General features: G+C 31.8%; 3 protein-coding genes across 3 annotated transcripts; all 3 read right to left on the bottom strand.

Annotated features, from left to right (window-relative positions):
• Positions 1 to 6,797: 6,797 nt before the first annotated feature.
• LOC129895242 (hexosyltransferase GAUT11) lies at positions 6,798 to 11,908 on the bottom strand. Its single transcript, XM_055970925.1, has 2 exons — positions 11,126 to 11,908; positions 6,798 to 8,638 (listed from the first exon to the last, which is right to left on the bottom strand). The coding sequence occupies exons 1-2, from the start codon at positions 11,279 to 11,281 to the stop codon at positions 7,184 to 7,186; spliced, it is 1,611 nt and encodes a 536-aa protein (XP_055826900.1). The 5' UTR covers positions 11,282 to 11,908; the 3' UTR covers positions 6,798 to 7,183.
• A 1,485-nt stretch (positions 11,909 to 13,393) lies between these two features.
• On the bottom strand, positions 13,394 to 15,613 carry LOC129895452 (uncharacterized). The gene is made up of 3 exons (XM_055971174.1): positions 15,187 to 15,613; positions 14,825 to 14,910; positions 13,394 to 13,839 (listed from the first exon to the last, which is right to left on the bottom strand). The coding sequence occupies exons 1-3, from the start codon at positions 15,521 to 15,523 to the stop codon at positions 13,555 to 13,557; spliced, it is 708 nt and encodes a 235-aa protein (XP_055827149.1). The 5' UTR covers positions 15,524 to 15,613; the 3' UTR covers positions 13,394 to 13,554.
• Positions 15,614 to 17,942: 2,329 nt separating this feature from the next.
• On the bottom strand, positions 17,943 to 25,754 carry LOC129894346 (agamous-like MADS-box protein AGL8 homolog). The gene is made up of 8 exons (XM_055970000.1): positions 25,351 to 25,754; positions 21,006 to 21,084; positions 20,843 to 20,907; positions 20,633 to 20,732; positions 20,514 to 20,555; positions 20,074 to 20,115; positions 19,872 to 19,987; positions 17,943 to 18,331 (listed from the first exon to the last, which is right to left on the bottom strand). Exons 1-8 carry the CDS (start codon positions 25,533 to 25,535, stop codon positions 18,217 to 18,219), a joined length of 744 nt encoding a protein of 247 aa, XP_055825975.1. The 5' UTR covers positions 25,536 to 25,754; the 3' UTR covers positions 17,943 to 18,216.
• Between the last annotated feature and the right edge of the window lie 247 nt (positions 25,755 to 26,001).

Here is a 26,001-nt window from a genome sequence, read left to right as displayed (position 1 = left end):
TGAGACTAATAAATAAATCAAAATGATTTAGGCAAATTATTGTTTTAGTTAAGTTTTTCTTAAGAAACATGAAAAAATAACAAGTAAAATTAATCAAATAAAATAAATATATCAAATATTTTTCTGAATATATTATTATTATTATTATTGACACCCAATTTTGACCATCCACAACGTAATTATTTTTTTTAAAAAAATAAAACTATGCATATATATTATTATTTTAAAATAATTTCGGTATATATATATATATATATATATATATATATATATATAATTATTGAACATTAATATTTTTATTATATATTCGAAAATTATCTCAAAAAAGATTTTTTATTTTTAAACTTAATATTTTGTTAATTAGCCTGACTTAATTAATAGACTCACCTTTTCAAGTTAATTATTTTAATTCTAGCCTTTCTCAATTTTAAACAAATTAAAATAATTAGCTTTTATAAAATCATGCATATTTTCAAGTTTTATTTTTAAATAATTTTGTCATCTTCATAATATATACAATCTCTATTATTTTATTATCTTTTAGTAATATTCAAAATTGACCCGTAAAAGATTTTATTTATTTTTAATAATTATTTCATAAATTAATTAATTAATTTTACATTTTAATTTCTTCCCCTAAATAACACATAATTAATTTTATCTTAACAATATTTTTAATACTTCCATTAATACTACAACATGCAAATAATATATATTTTTCCCCTCATATTCCAATACTATTACTATTCTAATATACTTACCCCTTTCTATAAAACAATAAAATAAAAAATATATATAATAATAATAATAATAAAAAATACTGCCCACCACACTTTGTCTCTTTAAAATTAAAAGTAATTAATTATATATATGTATATTCCGAAATTCAAAAAAAAAAATATTAATTAATAAATAAATAATTAGTTTTATTCTTCCGATAAAATAAATATAATATATGTATATATAATAAAAAATCCAAGCGTGCACCCCCTTCCCCATATATATTCTTCCGAAATATTAATAAAAAATAATAATAATAAAAAATAAAAAAAACTGACACGCGTGCCCCTCCCCATAACCTATATTAATATTATATTAATTAACTCATAATCTTTTGTCCCCTCTTCAATATATATATATATATATATATATATATATATATATATATTCAACCGAATTCCTTCTTTTTTAAAAAAATAAAATAAAAATAATAATAATAATAAAAAATATATATATAAAAAATAAAAAATGTGTATTCTTCATCCGAAAAATAAATAAATAATAAATATATTAATTTCCCATCAATATATATATATATATATATATATATATATATATATATATATATATTTCTTTCAATATTTTTTCTTCTATTCATCCCGCATTATTTTAATATTTCGCTCCATTCCGTATTATTTTAATATTCTGTCGCATTATTTTAATAAACCGCCAATTAATTATTATTTTCCGCCGTTTCGTATTATTTTATATTTTCGCCCGTTCCGCATTATTTTATTAATTTTACCACTACACATTATTTTAATCATTCATTTTTTTTTAATTTTTATTCAATCTACATACCCCTATAAATAGAGGGATTAGACAGAACAAAAGGGGGGCTGACACGGACAGGAGAGGAGAGAAAACGGAGAGAAGCAGGGCGGAGGAATTGGGATAGATTTTTGGCATAGACAAAAACTCCTACACTCGTATTCAAATATATCTTACAAAAATTCTCGAATCTTCTTTCTGAATTTGCACTTGAATTTACTTTAAAAACGAGGGTAGATTCATGACCAAATCATCCTCGTTCACTGTCCTGCAACAGGTAATATTTACTTCATGTTCCTTTATTTTTTTTTTGTCATTATGCTTAAATATTGTCCTAAAAATGATAGCTTCCTAATTTCGTCATTCTTTTCTTGTTTGCATGGACACTTTGAGAGCAAAAATGGAGTCTTGATTTGAGACTCAATATAGTCGTCATCCCCTCACATGGAACCGATATCTCACTCGGACCCAATTCCGCTTGCTTATATTTTCAACATTTTGTTTATTATTATTATTATTATTATTGTTATTGTCGTTATTATTGCTGCTCCTGTTTTTATCATTATTGTTGTTATTTATTTATTTTATCATTTTATTATTATTATTATTATTAGTAGTAGTAGTAGTAGTATATTTATTTACTGTTATTATTATTATTATCATTATTACTAGTATATTTTATTTATTGTTATTATTATATTTACTATTATTATTTTCGTTATTAATATTATTAATAGAAGTAGTAGTATGTTTATTATTATTATTATCATTATTATTAGTTACTTTATTTATTGTTATTATTATATTTATTATTATTATTATTATTATTTTCGTTATTAATATTATTAGTAGAAGTAGTAGTATGTTTATTATTATTATTATTATTATTATTTTTCGTTGTTATTATTACCATTATTATTAGTATATTTTATTTATGGTTATTATTATATTTATTATTATTATTTTCGTTATTAATATTATTGATAGAAGTAGTATGTTTATTTATTATTATTATTATTATTCATTTTTATTATTACCATTATTAATAGTATATTTTATTTACTGTTATTATTAGTATTCATATTTTATTACCGTTATTAATATTATTATTATTCATATTTTATTATTGTTATTAATATTATTATTATACATATTTTATTACCGTTGTTAATATTAGTATTATTGGTATACATATTTTATTAGTAGTTAGAGTTGTATTTTTTTACTGTTAGTATTATTATTACTATTTTCATTATTATTAGTATGTTTATTTACTGTAGCCATGTTGTTGTTGTTGTTATTATTATTATTAGTATTAGTTTCTTTATCATTAGTATTTTTAAATTATTACTATTGTTATTATTTTCGTAGTAGTATCTTTATTTATTATTATCATTATTTTCCTTATTATTATAATTATTAGTAGTACTAGTACTTTTACAGTTATTATTATTATTATTATTACCATTTTCATTATTATCATTAGTAGTAGTAGTAGTAGCAAATTTTTATTTGCTATTGTTATTATCATTATTTTTTTTATTATTGTTATTGTTGTCATTATTATTTTATTATTATCGTTATTATTGTTATTGTTATTATTATTATTACTACTACTACTACTACTAATACTACTATTATTACTATTACATATTAAACTTGCTTATATGATTTGAATATGTTCTCATTCATATAATAGCTAACATTATATTAGGTATAATATTTACGATCGTTTTTATCTCATTTAAATGATTTATTCAAATTACCCCTCCTTCATTAAATTATTTATATACCAAATCTATTTCTCTTATAAATTTTTCTAAATGTTTTAAATTTTATATTTCTTTCAAATTGTTTAATACCTTGATTATTGTTAAAACACATTTCTCCAAAGATATTCAAATAATTTCAAATCATCGGATAACCGCATATTAGCGGCTATTTTAAGTGCTAAAACCTTCTTAAAATAGTAATATGAACCTCGTACCTCTTTTCTCTAATTTTTAAGACTTAAATCTGTTAGGGTTTTTTAAATTAAGTTTTCTTAATTTCTTTAAAAAATTAAGTGGCGACTCCTCTTTTAATAAAATTGATTTTTTCTAAAAAAGATGAAATTAATTTTAAACTCCCATCTATTTTTTGACATAATAATTATTATTATTTAATACGTGTTTCTGAATATATGATGATGATCGAGAAAAAAGAATCTTATATCAATGTGTGTAGAGGGCCTTGGCCTTGCAAAGCCCAAATAGAGAAAACATGTGTGTCGAAAGCAGAATCAAGTAGTTAATGCCCTACCAAAAAAAACAAAGGAACTAAGAAGAATATTTTTGGTTTTTCAAAGAATTTGCGAATACTTATATATATATATATATATATGTTAATTTTATTTTTCTTTAAAAAAAACAGACATAACAGAAATAATTTACGGTAGACAAATTTGAGACTCTGATATTAATGGTGTGGCTGACGATCATGAACCAATTGGGAGCCAAGCTCCACACATTTTTTTTGTAGTTTAAGCTAAGTATGGAATTAAATTATCTTTTTAACATAAAAATTATCTTAATTTAACTTTCTCATTCTTCTAAATTTTTTTCAATGGATAGAGTTAGTGTGTGTAACAGGTATTGCCATTGACCCCAACTGCACTTACCGTAACCTCGGGCCTGAAGATATTAACCATATCTTCTTCACTAGCCCAAATGCCTCCAAGTTCTCGGAGGAGATGAACTTCCATACCACCTATCCTTGGACCCTCAACATCCATGATACCAACTAGACAATTGGGAATCCATCTAGAAGGATAGCAAGGGCAGACACTACAGTAAATTCATAACCTGGAAAACCCTGATCCCTTTCTGCTTCTGAAACATCTAGATCCAGAGAAATGGAAATGTCTTTAATCAAAAGAAAGATGGTATTTCCTTCACCAATTCCCTTAACCAAGCCATTGAGTACTATTTTGTCATTAAGCAAAGTGAGCCCAAACCCCACTTCATACCACCATCCAGGTTAAATGAAATCCCCAGGGACTGGCCATTATATGTTCAACACTGATGGCGCCACCATAAATTCCACTGACATGGGAGGGTTTGGTGGGGTGATTAGAAACCATAAAGGCGATTGGTGCATAGGCTTCATGCAAAACGTTGCCCACAACAACCCCATAGTAACAACGCTCCAAGCTCTCTAAAAAGGCCTCAACATTGCAAATAATAAAAACATCAAACCTCTAGAGATCAACATCGACTCTACAGAGGTAATCAGAATGCTAAAAGATGGCCACCTCCTATATACTAATGTTATATTTGAGTGCAGGTCATTGATTCGGAAGTTGGAGAATCCATTAGTGGCTCACATCTTCAGGTAACAGAACAACGTAGTAGATAGACCGAGTAAGAAGGAAGGAAGAGCTAGTGCGTTGAAAGAAGAAGAACTATTATTAGTTCCACCTCTGTTTGTGAAGAATCAAGTCTAGGCAGACATTGTATGAACTTTATTTTGTAGAAAATCTTGTTTAAAAAACAATATTTCGGATAGCCATCCCTTAGGCCAAGTTTGTAATAACTATATTATGATGGGAGGAGATATCCTCCCTCTTTTTTTGGACTAAGCATATATATATATATATATATATATATATATATATATATATATATATATATATATATATAAGTATGCTTTCAGATAAAAAAAAAAGACATATGTCAACTCACATACATAATTTCATTTGTATTAAGACCATAAGATTTTGTATATTTTTTTGTCTTTATGTTTGAATGCATAATAATAAGAATTTTTTAAATGATTCAATTTTAATTTATAATGACCGCGCTTCGCTTGGGTATGAATACTAGTAGTGTATAATATACCTACGGAAAATGTGGGACTTTGAGGGTGCTTTTTTGTTTTGCGCCTCTTTCAACTTCTTTGTCACTAGAGTTGTCAGAATAGGCTGATCCAATCCAAATCAATCCTAAAGGGCTAACAAGTTAAATGGATTAGAATGGGTTGACCCTTTTAATTAAAGGACCTATAAAATAGCAGTCCAACTCAGGCCTAAGCGGGCTACGGGTTGGACCTTCAATCAAGAGATGGACAATATTGATTTCTTAAAAAGACTATCGAACATTGATGAACGCAACACCAATACATCAAAATTTACATGTCCATGACACACTTTAGTGGATACTTACAAAACCACAAATGACACACTTTAGTGGAATACTTACAAAACAGCAGAATAGGCAAGATACAATAATCAACATTCATAGGATTCATCAGAACAACATACATTATATGATCATTTTTTTCATAAACTAGACAAGAAAGGAGAAATAAAAAATTAGGCATAAAGACAAAAGTAAAAGAGGTCAAAGATTCATAGTTATAATAACTTCGATTGCCTAGTTGATGAAGATTTGGCAAAATAAAATACTACTTAAAATATATATATAACAAAATTCACGACCTGAGGGCTGTCCTATGAGGCTCGCAGGTTGAACCTATGAGGCTGGCGAGCCAAATGAGGTTGGATTAAAAAGTCTCGTTCCTAAATGGGCTAAAAAAAATTAACCCAACCTCACTTAATTCAAGAATTAGATTGGACCGACTTCACGGATCAAGCCTATTTTGACGGCTCTATTCGTCACTTGTCTATATCACGGTTGATGGTGAGTGGCAATTGAGTTCTATATGCTCTCATATGACGTGAACAGTAGCAATTATTTTGCTACTTTAGTTCTGATTGGTTGTCCATTTTTTTAATTATTAATTTATGATTTTAATGGATGAATATCATATTCTTATTTTACAGAAGAATTGATTCGCAGCGATCAACTTGGCTTGTTGGAATGTGACATGACCAAACCCGGTAGGATCTTTCAATTTCTTACTTATTTCCCTCAACAAGATATACAGTCTAATTTCCTACTAGAAGAGCCAGGTTTCTTTTTCAATTTCATAGTTTTGGCCTTTGGGGCTTGTGTTCTAATATTGGCATGAATGGACGTACATATGAACATCAAAGGATTGTGATATATTGTTCAAAAACCTCAACGTTTGAAACTATAGTCACCTAGCTAGTGCTGAAACATATGGACTGGAGAAGCATCAATGGCCATTTCCTGCAAAGCTTGCCACTGTTCTATGCTAAAATCGAAGTAATGAAGTAACAAAAGTACCAAAGGAGTAAAAATGTACGTCAAAGAAAAACATACCAGTCGCCCTGATGCATCATATCATCAGTATAAATCACTTACATATGTTGCAGTAGTTGTATGTTACAGCAACTAAAATAATTCGATCCGCGTACAGAACAACAAAAAATGCAAAGACAAATATCTACCTAGATGTGATCAAAGGAACAAGATTATTACAAAAATTGCTAGAAAAATTTGTTCTATCATTTGTAGAGACAGAGAAAACCTCTAAACCAAAAGTGATTCCCCTAAATCCTTTATCTTAATGCATGCTTGTTCCAGTGTATAATATCAGTTTCCTTTTTCACACTACTAAACTGATAAGAAAGAAGACTAGGGAAGAATCCTTAATAGGGCAAAATTGTCTATTTCTAACTCTACAATGATGGGATTGATATGTAATCATACTTGAAAAGTATAGCGTTTCAATGTGTAGCACAATCCTGAAGGTGGGGGTGCGTATGATTTACATATCGTTCCCACAAAGGCCTATACCTGTTAATGCGTAACTTGAGCCATGGCTTCATGTTTCCATTGAAGTGAATCACTGCTGCACTCTCTATCAGGCGATTGTCAACATTCACGTCATAACCTAATCCCAACACATGCCACCTCCGATCAAGTGGCTCCGTCATTCCATAAAAAGCTAATAGTCCAGGTGGAAGGGTTCCTAGCTTCCAAATAGTCCTATCAGCATTTTGTTCTATCCAATAATGATATCGGGCAGTAACATTTGCTTTCCTCCAAGCAATCAAATCAAAAACATTCATACCAAATGCCCATCCACAGGCCTGGGGATCAAACTTGGAGCTGATGAGTGGATTTGAAAAATTGAGATACTTGTAATAACGATGAAAAGCTTCAAGACAAGTTTCTACTGCTCCATTCACATTTCCATGCAAATCCAGCGAAAAGAGAGGTGTCAGATCCTTCTGAACTACAACATCATCATCAAGGAAAACAATCTTCTCCAACTGGGGGTATATCTCAGGGATGTAAAATCGAAGGTGATTCAACAAATATATATATTTTGGATTCCGGAACTTTGGCTCAACACCTGTATCTTGAGATCCGTCAAAATAATACTTCCTGGAGTCTGTCGCCATTAGCTGCTTTACAGCAGGTGAAAAAGACGAATTCAACCAAGTGAAGTTGTCAATATTCTGTACTTCTACTGTAGAACCTTTGAAGTCATTGTTCAGGAACCAAGCCAGCATCACTCCATAGTGTATTGAATCTGTTACGATATGGAAAACTAGCTGCTTAGGGTGATCAGCATTGGCCACGGTTGAGTTGATAACGACTGAAACTGCCAACAGATTATCTGAAAATATGCAAAAGTGATACAGGTTATTGTCTACTAAACGAGGTGAGTTTCTCCTCTCATCAGCAAAATCCTGCAGTGACTTTTTTGTAAGCCAATCAGCCATGAGCTTGATTTCTAGGCAGTGCAGGTTCTTTGGCAGAGACTCAGCTGTTAGCTGTCCGAACATCATACTTTGAACAGATGCAGCATTGGCACGTTCTTCAAGTGCTTGAATATGTGATTTCATTGTCATCATAGTGGTAGCAATATCATAATGGGCATCCTGTGCCTTAAGGATGAGAGAAGATAGACTTCTTATGTTTGGCTCAGCTTCATCTAGAGAAATGGGCTCGTCTCTCATTGCAGCCTTTGAGAGTAAAAGTTGACAACTTCTTATCTTTGTACTTAGCTCCCACGCAAGATGAAGGTTGTTGTGCTCTTTTGCTATAATGATGTAAGCTTTGGCCAGTGTTGTTTGCTCTGCTAATTGTCTGGCATATGAATTAACACTTAACATCTCTTGTGTGAGATTCATACGCTCATGCACAACCTGCTCATTCCTAGACTCTCTTTCCTGGAACAACGAAAAAAATTAAGCCAGTTGTGATAATCAAAGTACTTAAAGAGGTAAAATAAAAAAGATGGAACTCAGCCAATTTATCCGCTGAAGGTTAACTATATCTGTACAATCAAATATATTGGCAAATACAACCAACCAACCATACAAAAGTATAGGTAAATGAGATTGCAATTCTCATTAAGCCAGATCACGAAAAAGGGGGTTAGTTAATAATTACACAGTTTTACATACTAATCCATAATTGCAATTCTTTTTTTATAGAATGCAACTTCAAAAAGACCTTAAAATAGTTTGAGTTACTTTTGCACATTGTTAAGTCCTTTCTCTTAAACCATGTAATGAATTAGATGGATATTACTGTGCCAGGAAAGATTCTCAGTACAAGACTTGGAAGAACCTGTCAACTCAAACAGATGTGCCAACTACAAGGACTCATCGCACATTCTATGCTTCTGCATAGTTTAACATTAAAAGAACTAAAATTGCTAACAAACGGACATATATATTTGTCTTGAGAAATTATCAAAAAGAATTAAAAATAGCAATAGGTAAAAATGGCTAGAAAGAAGCAAGTGGAGCGAAGTGGAAAGATCAATCTAGCTTTATCACTTACGAAGCTAAGTAATAGGAACATGGGCTAAATCTCATAATGAGGTACGAATTACTGAATGGGGTTGACACTTTATTTACTTCCTCTGACCCAAAACAGGTCCTATTTCATTCTTTAGTTAATCATGAACTGGTGTTGATTTACATAAAAATAATTTTGATCCACTGTGTATGCTTCTTGTGGAACATGTTTACTTTTCTGTATACATACTTTTCCCACGTTTATTCCTAAAAGATGGAAAAGCCAGGATATGGTTTCCCGTGTTGGACTTTTCCCTTAGTGAAGTGCACCAAGTCTATTATTTAGGTAGAGTAATCTAAACAAGCCACACACACACAAATAAAAAAAACTATTATAAATTTATAACGCTTCTACCATCAATACTTTTGTGTTGGTTTTGTAAGATAGACTGTCATAGTAAGCATGTCAGACAGATATATTCTCTCCATGTGCCAGTCAAGGTAGAAGTTGAAGTTGAAGTTGGTGGTGAAATGCTTGTTCCAGGAAGCGGGTGTTCAGAAAAATAAAAAATGGTAACAAGAGGAAAATTAAGAAGAAGAAACTGTGGCTATGATGGGAGCAGGAACCTCTAGCTGGTGTGATGGGAAATAAGAAGTTGGGGGTGGATTGTTGCCATTCTTTTTTTTTTTTTTTTGAGAAGGTAACAACTAGATTGTTGTCATTCTAGAGGAAGGGAGAAAGGAGAATGGTAGAAAATAGGAAGCAAAACTAGGTATAGGTAGAGGTAAGGATGAGCTGTGTGTAATGCACAGCCGCAGTGGTAGATAGGTGCACAGGATCTGAAGCAACAATTTCCTCAAAATAATTAGCACAATCAAGAAGATCAAAAGTCACCAGGGACACAAGCAAACCACCAGCCAGAAAGATCAGAAGAGACAACAAGTAAATTATTGACAAACACTATTGAGAATACAGAACGTTCAGTCCCCCACAGGCACATATAATAGAGAATAATTAGAGTTCGATGTGACATAGTTCTGAGTATTTAAGGAAAGCACAGACTGCTCATAACATTGAGTTGATTACCAAAGCCCAGAAGATGTTAAATTTAGCGCATGATAAGTACAAAATTCAACAAGCATAGATTGAACACCTCTATTTATTCCCTCCTATGCAATATCAAAATGGACAAATCTTCTCTGAACAAAACAATATACAAGTGATCCACATGTTCTACATTCCAGCTTAGGGTAATGAAAGCAAAATGAGCTCCACAAAATTTCATTACTAGGAGCTGAAGTTAAAAGAATGTCATCGCACTTAAACTTTTAAGAGACAAGTATCACTTAGAAGAACCAAAACATGAAAACTAATTGCCGATTTACCATCCTAGAAAACTTAGACAATTTGTTAAAAATTTAGACAGATTTACCATCCTAGAAATCAGTAATGTTAAAAACCTTAGACAATTTGCGAAACAATTACAACATACCCAGAGTAGTCCCACCTTTGTGGTATGGGGAGGCTACAGTGTGCATGAACCTTACCCCTATCTCAGAGGAAGAGAGGTTGTTTCCGATAGATGATTCAAGAAAAAACAAATCAAGGCAATCCATGAAAAGAAGTAATAGATGTGAAAGCATAACAAAGCATGTTGAACGGTATCTACAACAAGATAATACAATAATCAAAGTACAAGAAATAACAATAGTAACAAAAATAATACTACGAGTAGTAGTATGAAAAATAGCACATTCTCAGATCAGAAAACTCCCAGGAATGGGAAAGGAAGAAAGAGGATTTCTACTTTATCAAAAAGCAAGTTCATTAAGATAGAACTAGTGTGATTAGGAAAGCAATAAAATTTACGAGAAGCAATGAATGATCTGGGTCTGGATTTGGAGGCCTACCGAAATAGGTTGTTCTACGTGATCCTCGTGGTCATGATGATGATGAACTACAAACAAAACGAAACCTACAATTGAAAATATTCCAAGAAGCGACCAGATCCAACAAGATAGCCTCCTTCGAACCGGGCGCCGATGATCGGCCGCCCGCCGCCGCATCTTATACCTTTATCTTCCACAATTCACCGTCAAAACAAGAATGAAAACAGCCTATCCCCGATATTGAATCCACAACAAGAAACGCCCAAATCTGAGACCCCCAAAATCAAGAATTGAAAGAAAACCCGTCCCTTAATTTCAATCAAGAATCACGAATATTGCAGCAAACCCATTGGGTCAGATTCAATCAATCAATACGATGGAATGCAGAATGAGCTTAAACAATGACGGATGGCAAAATGGTCTTGGCCAAGGCGTAAAAAATGAACTTTTTATCAAGCCTCAATGAGATTCAAGCAGCTTAAAAGAGTATAGCATAGAAGATTGGATGAAGATGACAAGCCTCTTTTAGGAAGAAAATAACGAGATGGGGGGAGGATCTATTTTTTGCTCATGTAGGAGGCAATTGAACAAATTTAATAAAGGAGCGCAGGGCCAGCATGTGCCGCTGTGTTTAGTGAAAACCTTTACAACATCTCCACCATCATCCTTGTGCTGAGAGTTCAGACTTATGTCAACTCATGAAAGAAAATACTATTAAAATGGCAAATTGAAAAGAAGGATGTATTACATCAAAATTAAAAGGGATGAGAATAGTTGATGAATTAAAGATTTTTATCAAGGTTGTGTAAAAATTGAATGATACTTATCAAACATTATCTACTCACTCCGTGACCCTCTTTTATTTTAGTCGGTCAAAAAAATGATATTGTTTTATATTTAATAATTATTTAATTTTAAATTTTTTCATAGATTATTTTAGATTATAAATTTCAAACATTTTTTTCTCTTAAATTTTATACCTAATCAAATATATTCACGTATATTAAGATAGAGCGAGTACTAATTGTATTGGAACTGGCACATGGACTATTCTAGACGCATGCCAATATAAGTCTAATCAGATCCATTGTAGAAATCGTCCTTTATTTTCTTTCCTAATTTAGCACCAACTAATGTATTGTATTTGTACCTTGCTTACCTATTGGAACAATACAACATCTTCCGCTCAATTAAATCGTTTTCTCTAGTTGTTTAAGTTCAAATGTCATTTCCTCACCAAAAATCTGATTTGTTGAAGCTGAACATATGTCCTTCAGGTGCTGAGCGAGAAAGATCTTTTTTCTTTTTTCAATTTATTCACTAATAAAAAACTTAGCACTTATTTTCTTATTGATTCTCAGATCCACATAGAAAGTGTATGCGATAGATAGCACATAAACCACCGAGACCAACGACAGCAAAACACCCAACATCAAAAGTTTAGTACTATCAATTTTAGTCGAATGATGAAGCCAAGCGTATGTAATTAGTGTCTTTCATATGCCGTACTTGCTAATAGTAGGTTGATATATAGCTTCAGAGGGCAACTTAGGTAAATGAACATAAATTTTGTTGTTTTGAATTTTGATAGCAAATAGCAACTTGACTTGGACATGTACCTAAATATTACTTCCAAAACAGTACTAGAGTTGGTTATGAATCCTCTGTAATCATTCTGCTATGTTTTAAATAATTCTATCATTAATAAAAAGGATTCATATTCCGGACTTGGAAACAGCCTCTGGCAGAAATGCAAGGCAAGGCTGCGTACAATAGACCCTTGTGGTCAGGCCCTTCCCCGGACCTCGCGCATAGCGGGAGCTTTAGTGCACCGGGCTGCCCTTTTTATGCTATTTGTCAACCTAATAAAATTTTCTTCCGTATCTGCTTGTCTACCGCCATTAAGTGGCATCGGAGTTACATCCCGTAAGAAAGTTAATAGTATACCACTTCAACGAATAGTACTTTTATCGTATTATCAAAATCAGCTTATTTTGATTTCTGAGTAGATATCACCGAGTTCTGATGGATCATGGATGTATAGAGTTTCTCCTTATTAATCAGATTTCTCGAATTCGAGTAATGAAGATGGAAAAAGTTCTGATAAGGGTGTGCGAAATAATAGATATTGGGTGTGCGAACAATATCAAAATTGAGAAACTACATATAATGTGTACAATTTTTTAATGTTGTGAGGCGTTTTAAGAAAAATCGTGACTTGCTCCAAAGCGGACAATATGTCAAGAGTATTTTTGGATTTATTTAGCCCAACAATAGACAACATTCATGTCCAATGAAATTAACTCCTCTCATTTTGTGCTTTAATTTGTACAATTCATTTCCTAATGAGGGAAGTGGCTACTTGTTTCGTGCAGATTACAACAGAAAGAAAACCGAAATGTTTCTTTAGTATTATAAATCCAAACAATGAATGATCAAAAACAAAAGGATTAAGCTAAGAGCCAAAAATCCTTGTGACGTTTAGTTGTAATGAGATATCCTCCATACTTCCTGCTCTTCCTTCTTACTGCAATTGTCAAGCACTTCGCATTCTGAATACAGTGTTCGACTACTCTGTTTTTCGAATTTTTCCCAGACCATATCCTGCGTAGGCGCCACATTATTGATCTTTTTCTTTGTCCCAATACCAGTAATGACACCTTTCTCTGCTTGGCTGCTTCTACAATTGCAGGGCCTTTTTCTTTCCCTTCTTGCACTACAATCTCCACTTGTACCTGTTAACACACAAATCATCACAATTAAAAAATGAGGCGGATTTAGGGTTGGTTTTATGGGTCCAACTGAATTGCTTTCGACTCTGAATCAGATATGCATATACAAAAGAAGCCCTTTGAATGAATTCACTCTTGGGACACAGGAAGAGCATCTCGAGAATGCCCTAAAGCTAACACCATGTTCAATCATGACTCCGACTTGGACCACTCTAGCCTTTTGTGAGACTTGCCTATGGCATAGACAGGATATTGGTGTTACAAGAATCCCCCCCTAACACCTACCTCATGCTTGGGAGTCAAATTCATGACCTTGAGTCTGATACCACTTAGTAAGATCAAATATTTATTATCATGTCAAAATCTATAACCGATAATAAGGACACAACTTTATTTCTTAACTATAAGTCAACCAAGCAGGTGTTATGTTGATCATGACTTCGATCCGGGCCACTCAACCCCTCTCGTGGATCTTTCCATAAACAAGATATTGGTGTTACCCAAGACTTTTCTTATTAACTTTAAATTTTGATTTCGTCTTCAATTAACATCCATATTGAAATCAAATGCATTTTGTTGATGACACTTCTCTCTCACACATACAAACAATTGGATAACTAAATAATGAGACATACGCTAGCATGAAGCCAAAAAAGTAGGAGTGTAACTAGTGTTAATTTACTTGTCATGTTGAAGTATTGCCTAGAGAAGAAGATTCTTTTACCAATACCTGGCCAGTTGGCTTAGTTAGGCCAACCAGAAATACTCGACAGCACTTTTTTAGTTATATTTATTGGTAACTTTCCATGGATTTGGTACGGACAATATTTGGACTGACACTATACTCTATATTTAACTTTTCTCCCATTCAATAATCTAACTTGGTCATTTGGACTTTCTACAGCATTATTAGGTGAAAACAATAGTATTATAATAGCTTCATTGACCTATCAATCAAATTCAAATGCAGAGCAATCTCAGTACTTACCCCTGGTCTCTTTGTTTGGCACATAGTTTTCATGGAGTAAAGAAGTTCATAGGCTCTCTGATTAATTTCACTATTCTCATTTTCACCTACACAAGTAAAAAAAAAAAAAGGACATAAGTAATGAAGGAAATATGGTGATTCTTGGTTAAAATAAAGAGCACTACTCTCCTTGTTTCATTTCATGTGTTTTAATTTGATTAAACATGATATTTAAAAACGTAATAATAATAAAGACTTTTGAATCTTATAATCTTAAACATGTCATGTGAACTGTCGAGTTAAAGAATTATTAAATATAAAAAGTGATATTTTTTTTTAAAACAAACTAGAAAAGAAATAAGACGAGGGAGTAAAAGTTTAACCTTGATGAGAGGGGTTGATTACAGAGAGAAGAATAATAGTGTCCTGGCTTTGAACAGTATGTGTAAGTGCCCATTGCAAAGCACCTTTGGCTTCAAGGCTAGTATCAACCACAAGCATGACTCTATTATTAATCCCATTTTCAGAATCTGTCTTAGATTCATCGGTGTTGTAGTTCATCTCAATGCTGTTTTTGCTGGAAAATTCAGACTTGTTATCATCGGATTTGATCAAATCAAGCGCCTTCTTGTACAGCTGAGAAGGGGAATTACGGGATCGAACATGGACTGCAGTTCGATTCATACAGAATCCTGGTAATTTTACACGGACACGCATCATGTTTGATATAACTAACTTTGTTCCACAAATAAATTAGCAATTGGTGGTGTTTTTATTGGAAGAGTACCAATTTCTATATGTGATTGGCAATATGTTAGAGAACGGAAAGGAGAGAAAGGTGTGAACTTATATATGTAGTGGCTTATATGTCATGCCAATCATTTTCTTGTGTCTTGGATTTTCTAAAGTGGCGGAATGTGGGGCTCTTGGTGCTTTGACGTGCTTAGCATGAAGTTTTAGTAGACCCATACTGACTAATTGTTGAATTAAATGTCAATGAGTTAAGTAGTAGTGCTAACATTTTTGCTAGCCATTTATTCCAAAATATGAAAGAAATAGGGATCCATTCATAGCCTATGGCATATTACACGTAGCGTAGTGGAGTAAGAAATTTTGTTAAGGGTGTTTAAAATTTAGTATATTACGAATAAAAAGTAATTTTTAACCTATATACTTTATACAATTTTCTATATATAATATAATTTTTCGATGAAGGGTGTTCAACTTACCATTCTTCATTATATGTGGCTACGCCACTGAGTGGAATGATAACAATTTCTGAAATAAAAATGTCACTAGATTACAAAGCAAGATACTATAATGTTTGTGTGACAAAAGTTCATATATTTTTTTTCAAATTATTAAATTTAATGGTGTTCGAATTTTTGACGAATCTTTTGTAATGTTAGGTGTTGGAAGGAAAATTCTAACGTGAAGGGCTGTTTATTCGAGGCTTTAAGATCTAAACGTGGGCAAGATTTGTGGTTGGAATCACAAGATTACAATTCATTATTTTTTTCTCTATTTTTTTATTATGTACAAATCGGTGGATATTGATTTAGGAACATAATTAAACATTTTCTGTTCAATTCCCCTTATTCCAAATTTATAAGGAACTATTTTAAAGTCCAAATCTAATGCCACGTACTCGTATGGAATTTGGTAGAGCCCCACGTATAAAGATAACTTAATCAATCTGTTGATTTTTTCACACACACAAAAAAGTCAACTTTATTTGCAAGCTGTATTTTAGGAGTATTAAATAGTGTTCATTCTCTTTTTCTAAGAAATTGTAGTCTTAGTTCAAACAACATTGTCAACTTGTTACTCTCCGACCACATAAGCCTAAAATAATTGTGTTTTTTGTTTCGATTAGGAAATTTGGTTCTTGCAATTTGGCAAAATTCCATTATCTACTGTTTCAATCATGACTTGCATGCATTTCTCATTGTCTTCTTTGTGTCAAATACCTAAATGCCCCAACCCCCACCCACCCATTTTTAAAGAAAATTGTAAAATTAATTAGACTCTCAATTTGGCTAGTGGAATATTCTAATATTCAAAGCTGAAATACAATATAGTGAAATAGAATATGTTGTGGGAATACTATATGCGTACATTAACATATTTTATTTTCAAGATTTTAGATAATCTTATATTTTAATAAAATTGACTTATCTGTAAATATTTTTTGAATAATTTGAGAGTGTAAAAAATTATTTACACCGACAATATACTAAACTAAAATTCTATGCAAATAGAAAATGTTTTTTTGTCCTTATTCCCATCGAAGATATGATGATGAATTGTTGATCACATAAATTTCATTTTCATGAATAATCAACTTTTCTCCGCTGCTCCAAGAAGTCTTAAGTGAATTAATTAGGACTAAAGTAGAGGTGATAATTGGCCACGATCCATTTTGGACAAAATACTTTGTAGAGTCAATGTATTTATGATAATCACTTAATAGTCAATATTTCGATTAGTAAATATTCTGGAAGCATGAAAATTCTTGCGCCTTTCATGGCTAAAATGAATATGTTCCTCCTATTACTGACCCTAGAAATCCAATATAAAAACAAAAGCCTAATTGGAATACTAATAATGAACCAGAAATCATTATGTTTGTGATTTCTTATCCACCAATAAATAAAATTCTCCAGTTTTCTATTCCATCATAACGAAAGGACTCTTAACACAAATGAAGAAGAAAATATGTACATGCCCTCCTCTTCTATTATAACTATTCATCATGAAAGTAATTTTAAACTCATCTTCCTCCGTAATAGGGTTCAAAAAGAAAGTTTTCTTGAATTAAGCTCATGTCCAACATCTGTGGTCTTTTTTGAGGAATTAATGAAGGCCCTTTTTAAATTTATATATCCTAACTATCGACGTGCACGCACACATTATATGCTAATTAATATGTTGCTGTCGAAAACGGAAAATCTATTTCGATTCTTGAGAAGCAATCTGGCAAGAAATGTACCACTGATAAAGGCAAGAAAAAATTAATAATCAGTACTATGTATATAAAATTATAAATATATATGTAAGAATCTAATTGACATATTACTAATATAATACTTGGATTAAATAATTAAATCCACATTCTCGTCACTAAAATGACAGGAAGTAAATATGAGCAATAAATATTACTGGTAGTAGAAAGTGAAAGACAAAATATCCAAAGTGAGGATGATATAGTACTACATTAATTATATTCTGCATATTGTTACACAGCAGCCATATATATACACAATGTCACAATACACAATTAATTAACTAGATTTGAAAGTTGTGTTTGTCTAATACGCAACATATATATATGTACACAGTACATATACAATCTAATTAGTAGATAACAAAACATAGCATAATTTTGTCCGCTTGCTTATACTTCATAAGTTTTAGCCGTTGAGATGGCGAAGCATCCATGGCGGCATCACAGAAGTACTGTTTTGTTGTTGCTGCCGCGACGATCCTTCAACTTCTCCATTGTCTCCTGCAGTTGGGTATGCTTCCCTGCAATTTTTTTGCGGGCAATCAAATGCCTAGTTAGTGATCTCTCCAACAAATTAAAAAACTTTATCTTTTTAATCAGAGGTTAAATCAATCATTAGAAAAATTAGGATAAGAGCAAAAGTTACATACACTAAATTAGGTACGTGCTTAATTAAAAGAAGTCCTACAAGGCACTATATCTGTTTTATGTGAGAAACGTTGAATGAAATAAAAAAGAATCATTTCTTCAAAGAGAATTTAAGAGATTGATAATACTCCTGCTCTCCAAAATTTCCAACAAATCATTCATTAAAAAAAATTGGTACTATACTATACAATTTCTTAATTTCTATCCTTCGTTATACTTTGGGACTAGTCATATTTCTATCATTAGTAAATTCTTTTGTGCAACTTACCCTTGACTTTAATGGAGCTGCACCACCGATGGGGCGGATTCGACCTATCAAAATATGTACTTTGGGGGAAAATGTTTACATTTTTTATCAAGTATATTAAAACGAAAATGGACCAAAACTACTCCGAACTAGGCCAAATATAACCTTCAACTATTTTTGGACTCAAAACTACCCCTCCTGTCTAACTATTGAGTCACTTCTACCCTCTCTTTTAACGAACTAATATGTGTCATCCGATGTGTAAATAAAAATGTCACGTGAACGTCCACCTAAGCACACTAATCTGACTAGCCCACCAACCCACCCACTAAAAGACCCCACCTCCCCTTCACAAGTATCTCATGGGTTGGAGGGTTTAGTGATGAGAGAATTATGAAATAAGATGAGATACCAAAGTTCAAGTCTTTTCCATATTCTTCTTTACCAGTGATTTCATCTTCATCACCAGCTTCACCTTCTTCTTATCTTGTTTTTCCTCATTCTTTAAGTCCATCTACACTTTTGGACTCACCAGTTTTGTTTAACAATTCCAATGTAAGTATTTGACCAGGATTTTGTTTACTTTTGTGCATACTCTTCCATTACCAACTACAGGGAGTTTTGGCAATTTGCATTTCAAGTTGGATAACTCAAGGACTTCTGAATTCTCTTTCCAAAGTAGAACTGCTACTTCACTAGTGAACAAAGCTTCTTGAAGAAATGAGGGAAGAAATGGAGATAGAAATGAGGAAATAGGGTTATAAGGGTAGGTGGGGTCTTTTAGTAGGTGGGTGGGTGGGCTAGTCAAATTAGTGTGCTTAGGTGGACGTTCACGTGGCGTTTTTATTTACACATAGGATGCCACATATTAGTTCAGGAAGGGTAGAAGTGACCCAATATTTAGACGGAAGGGGCAGTTTTGAGCCCAAAAATAATTGAAGGATATATTTGGCCTATTTTGAATAATTGAAAAGTAGTTTTGACCCTTTTCCGATATTATAATTACCCACCATATAATTCAGGTTCCACGATGATCAGTTAGGGTCGAGAGCACATACAAGAAAATTTGCTAAGATAATAAGTGTACGGATGATATTCAAGTATAACGGAAAGTAATATTAAAATATTTGGATCATAAAGAAGAAAGAGATGCGGTAAGAAAATACCCTAGGTGAAGGTTGTTAAAGGGGTGCGGCAAAACGAATGAAGATGAATTGAGATGACCCTGACTCTGTTGCTCCCACGGAGTCTGCTGGGCCATCTCTTTCTCCCTTTCCTTCACCTGTTCAACCAATATCTCAGAAGTTCTTAAAAGGAACCGGAATTGTAAATTGATCTAAACATTTTTACAAGAAAATAAATTGCTACCTGCTTTGAAAGATTGTTGTTTTGTTCTTGCAGTGCCTTGTCCTGAGTCATGCAAAAATTAAGTTACAGCTAGAATTAGGCAACTTGAATACAAAAATTTCCCTGTTTTTTCTTTTACAAAAATTGCATTGTTGATTATAACACTAGTTTAATTTAAACTTCATGAAATGGCTTCTGACACAAGTACAAAGCAAGTCTATAAGGAACGGATAGAAAAAAGTTCTATATGATACACACGAGTTACTGGTGGAATACGATTGAGGACTTTGTTAACCCAAGTTCCTTGCTTGAAGGAGTACTACTATTGTAAGTTAGTAAGTTTATCTTATTAACAAAATATGGTAGGGGTCAAGCCAACCCTGACCCCTTAGGCTCACAACCTAATGGTGATGGCTTAATTGGAAAATATAAAAAACTCTCTAAAAGGATACGCTTCATACCTTCTTTTGCAGCTCAGAAATGGATTCATGCATCAATTGGTTCTACAGACAAAAAAGTCTTCAGAAACAAAGTGCATATATATATATATATGCATACAACTACATGATTGTTGTTATACCTTTCGCGATCGAATATGCTTAAGAGAAGAATCGAGCTGGTGTTCCAGATTTTGAAGCTCTTTCATACTCAATGAGTCCAACTCTTCTCCTGCATAATGCCTAAAAAATAACAATCATATATATATATATATATATATATATACACGTCAGTAAGAAAAATTGGATACACACTAGCTATACTTGAGTAGTATGGGAAAATGTATGTATACTTTTGGTTTCTTTGCAAAACGTCAAGTCTGGCCTTAAGTTTAGCATATTCCAAAGTCCAGCTCCCCTGCAAAAAGTTTTCAACAAAATTTGATAAACCAAGTCCTCTAGGAAGCAAATTAAATTATAATCAGATTTAACAAAGACGACTTTAATTATGCATACCGGGGTTTCGATATCAGTAGCATTAAGCTGCCTCTCAGCATATGAGTACCTTTCATACCTTTCAAGAATCCTTTCCATGCTGACATGACAAGAGAGAGGCCAATAATCAAAGTAACATCATCCAATTTGATAATAAAAGATTTTATAAATGCAAGCACTAAGCCGGTGTGAGAAACATATCTACAGATTGTTCTTAGTTCTAATGGTTAGAGTCTCATATTGGTTGGAAAATGTAACAAGGCAAACGGGTGAGTTGGATCAGCGGAATATAAACGGGGTGAATAAAAATGAATAAAATATCAGATCATTCATATTTAACACGGATAGAAATGGGCTAAATTTAAGAATAGTCAGGTGTGACATAAGCTGAACGCCAAAATAAGTTTAGGCTCTTGAAAAGCAAGAACTCATGAAACTAACAAGCATACAAATTTTATTTTTCAGACTTCTTACCTATACAAACATACAAATGAATAAATATATATATTATCCATCTGGATATCCATTTTTTTTAGTAAATAATATTCATATTTAATCCTATTTTAGAAAGTCAGTAATTCAACTCATATATAATGGGTCCGATTGGATAGTCCGTTAATCATAAGGTTCTCGTGAGAACCGATCTTCACCCTAAAATTTGTTTAATTTTGTTAAAAATTTAGATTTATATATTTTTTTAAAAAAAATAAATGAGGCTCAAAGGCCTATTTATAATATAGATTTATATTTACACTTCCATTTGAATGGGGGAAAAAATCAACTTGTATCAGTATAATCATCCTCAAATTACAACATAATATGTCTAAAGTTGATTAATTGTTTTTGGAAAGATCCCAAAATCTTGCTATTCCATACATAATTCAATAGTTTTAAACATATAATTATTCCTTTCATATTGCTGCAAAAATATTTAGTAACAATTGAATTAATAGCATTGCATTTAAAGTCGTCAAATCCTTTAATTATAAATACTCATATTTATTATTGTCGCTAAATAATTATTGCAAAATCCTTATGAGGGGACCTCTTTTATGATCTATATTCTCCAGATAAAATAAAAGGTTAGTCACATTATTTACATTTTGCACTCAGTTGATCATATAACTATAAGAACAATATCATGTTCAAATAAAATACTAATACATCTAAATTGAGATCCTAAATTAATGTTGAGATCCTTATAAAAAAAAAGTTGTTTGATATGTAAATTTCCCTATCCCCCAATCCACAAACTTGAGTAACGAGGTTAAGAACATGAATAGCTGTTGATCAACTTGTATCTTCTAATACTTGTTAAATTGATAAATATAAAAAGTTACTTCTTAATGGAGCTTGTGCATTTTATTTAAACTTATCATATTAAAGTACATTATTTTGATATGTATACAAGCTCAGCATTTCTCTAATTTGAATCGAAAGTTGCTTTTTACTCCTCCGCCTTTGAAGGCTGGTTACATCCAATGTCTCCTACGAGGCTGCCTTACATTAATGAGAAAGTGGTCATTATTCTTTCTTTGGTGTGACTCGTATAATTATTAATGTTATGATATCTACCACTAACTACTTACTCAAACTTAAATTTGATAACCATCAATATTGCTACCTATTTTACTACCTTGCTATTTAATCTATTGATGAATTCTTACACTTATAAATAGTGATGGGATGCCAACAAGATCAATAGAACTGTCCCAATATTGAGATTGTACAAACAATGATTAATATTGAGATCTCTAATAATGAGAAAGATCTCCCTATTTGAACAATTAACCAGACAGATAATTTGTTTACCACGAAAAGTGCTTGGAACCTCATGAGATTGGTTAAAAATCAATCTTTAACAGATCAAATATGTTGGTTCATAAAATTCCCTTTCAAAATTCCTTTTTCTTAACCAAAAAAAAATCTTAATTAACATTATGTCTACTGACAATAAATTGATTAAGTTTACGATCTATGGACCTTCTAAATGTTGTTGAAAAACTCACAAAGAAGAGACTCATGTAGAACATCTTTACTGTGACAATGATATAGCAAAAAAGATATAAACGTTTCATTAAAACCCAAAAAAATAGGACATTTAGTGGCAATAGATTTTTCTCAAAAATATTTAGCGGCAATTGAGTTAATGTTACTGCACATTCAGAGTCGCTAAAGCCTTTAACGATATTTATATAAACTGTTGGTTAAAAATACTCATATTTATTGTTGCCGCTAAATATAATATAAATGTTCGAACTTTACTCTTTTGTTTTCGAATTTAAATAATGTAAAAATGTTGTTGCCGCTAAATCCTGTATTTGTTGTAATGTTTGGCAAAAGCTTGTGGAGTCACTGCAGAGCCTTATATTAGACAAAATGTGATGCAGTGATGGTTGCACAGAAATACCAACAATATTCAAGAAGTAATGACGCAATGTCTTCCCTTAGTTATTTGCTGGTAAATATGAAAGGCCAAATATAATAGTCAAGTTAGAAGATATCCTTATTTTTGATATAATATCATAAATCATGTTAAATACATTATACTTTTACAACTTATAAATTCTACCTTTTCCAATCTAGCATTTTTTGGTGATTGGTATGAAATATGCTCAAATATTGAACTATATAGAGCAAGTAGAAATATCCATGTATAGCTAACTACATTGATTATCTTCACAATATAATTGAGAAGGGGTGACCATGTTCACCCCTCATCTAATTCACAAGAAGTTAGGCTTTATGTCCTCTCTCTAATGTACTATTTCATTGGTGATTGATGAACAAGTAGGGGTCCTTGCCAAAAAGGAAAAAAGAAAAAGAGAGACTCAGCTAAATTGTTCAAAAAGAAAAGAAAAAAAGTATGAGAAGTGTGGGAAAGCATTGCACTGTGCTAGAAAAAGAGAAGTTGGTATAGGGAAAAAGAATTAAAATTGAGAAAAGACAAAAAATATAAGTTTCCAATTTATTTACTACAAAAGATAAATATTATTTTGTCGAAGGAATGTGCTCGTTTCGTTGAACTTTAGACTCAATAACTTGTTCAGAATTTGTACGAGTCATTCGATGTTGTTGGACTAATGTATTCTAAATGAGACAAGTCATGAATATTATTGCTGGACCTGCGAAGATTCTACAGCAATCAGCTTGAATTTTCTTAACAAAAGCGAGATATATCCGCACCTCAACGATTCATTATCTTCATTCTTTTATTCTAATTTTCAACTGTAATATTTGTATTTTTACCAACACTTTCATAACATCTTTGTTTCATTTCATTTATTAATTAGTAGATTTTTTTCTTTTTTGGCATAAAGTAGATTTTTACCTCCATCACAAAAAGCTGAATGTTTCATAATTCTAAACGAAAACACTCTTAACTTACCACTTGTACTATAAATACTCTCCAGTACGAAATCTAACTTGTTAAAGTATCTTTTAGTGCATGCCCTATTTGGGTTCAGCCTTGTACCCAGTAAATACAATAAACAACCATCGAGTATAACATTGAAAGGCTGAACCATTGACGTGGACCATGATACATTTGCTAAGTTTAAAAGACTTTTGGTCAGGTTTTTTAACTCAAAGATATTATCAGATAACGAGAAAGCTGTCCGAAAGAAATCAACCACGAAAATAGTTGGGTCGACAGCATCATATAGCCCTGGGGATGTTGATATACTTAAAAGAGAAATAAAAGAAAGATTATATTAGTGTCATATTAATTATAATTAATTATAACCATAGTTAACTTTATACAAGTGAAATGACCTTATTCCAGTTCTACGTACATACCTTCATTTTCGTATAGTCCAGTTAGATAATTAAGGTGCGCATGGATCCGAGCCAATTATAGTACCGTTTAAGATAAGCTTAATTTCTTGTACTCAAAAAGATCTCTCTAAATTGAATTAACATTAACAAAAGAAATAATATACTCCGCTTTGTTCATTTCTTGTATTCTTAAATAGATCCGTCTAGATTTAATGGCGAGAAATTAAAATACTCAAAGTAGAATGAGTCCCGTTGAATTGAACCCTCGAAAACTTAAATAGACTTTGCATAATTGCATGCAATATTGATGTTATGTACTTTGTCACACAAAAACATGATATAATAATTGAAAGAAAGAAAGAAAAAGAGAATCAGAAAGATATATGAAGAGAAAAACAAACAAAAGATCGATCTGAAAAAGACAAAATAAACTTATGCAAGAAAAACGAAAAAACATAAATAACTACAAGTAAGTAACGGAGACTGGGAATCAAAAATCAAGGGAAAAATAAAATAAAATATATATATATATATATATATATATATTATAGTTGAAGTAGAGAAAAAAAAATAGAATATATATACGTACCAAGAGTCGGTAGAATACTCAAAGAGTTTTCCTTTAGTTGAAAAAACAATGAGTCCAACTTCAGCATCGCAAAGCACAGAGATCTCATGAGCTTTCTTAAGCAAACCAGATCGTCTCTTTGAAAAAGTGACTTGACGATTGATTTTGTTTTCAATTCTCTTCAGTTGTACTCTTCCTCTCCCCATTTTGCCAAAATTAATTTCTTCTTCTTTCTTATTGTATGTATGTGTATATATTTCTTCTTTTTTTCTGACGATTGAAATGGTGGTGCAGGTTGTTTATGTTTAGTATTTCTTTGTGTTTGGTAAATGAGAAGAAAAAATGTATCGTTATTGCGAAGTGGAAGGAACCCCCAGATAGGAGAGGTTTTAAGAAATACCAGAGTAGTTTCGTCAAAAGTGTTGTCGAGTTTTGATTGGTTGAGACTACCTTTCAGTCGTTAAAATTAATAAATACTCTCTGTTAGATATTACTCGGCCGCAAAAAACAACTTTAATTATAAGGGACTGTTTGAATTACTAAAACACGTTTTGTCCTTTTCAATCTCTCTAAAAATAAAAAATAAAAGGCGTTACTTATTTTTGTAGATAAAATATTTTTAAAACATCTTAACCAATCTAACATATGAGAAAATTGATACGTATCAAACAC

The sequence above is a fragment of the Solanum dulcamara genome, chromosome 7 (genome assembly GCF_947179165.1).
Source record: "Solanum dulcamara chromosome 7, daSolDulc1.2, whole genome shotgun sequence".
In the NCBI taxonomy this organism is placed as follows: Eukaryota; Viridiplantae; Streptophyta; class Magnoliopsida; order Solanales; family Solanaceae; genus Solanum; species Solanum dulcamara.
Note: the sequence above shows the minus strand (reverse complement) of the source record. Positions and strands in the feature narration are given on the sequence as shown.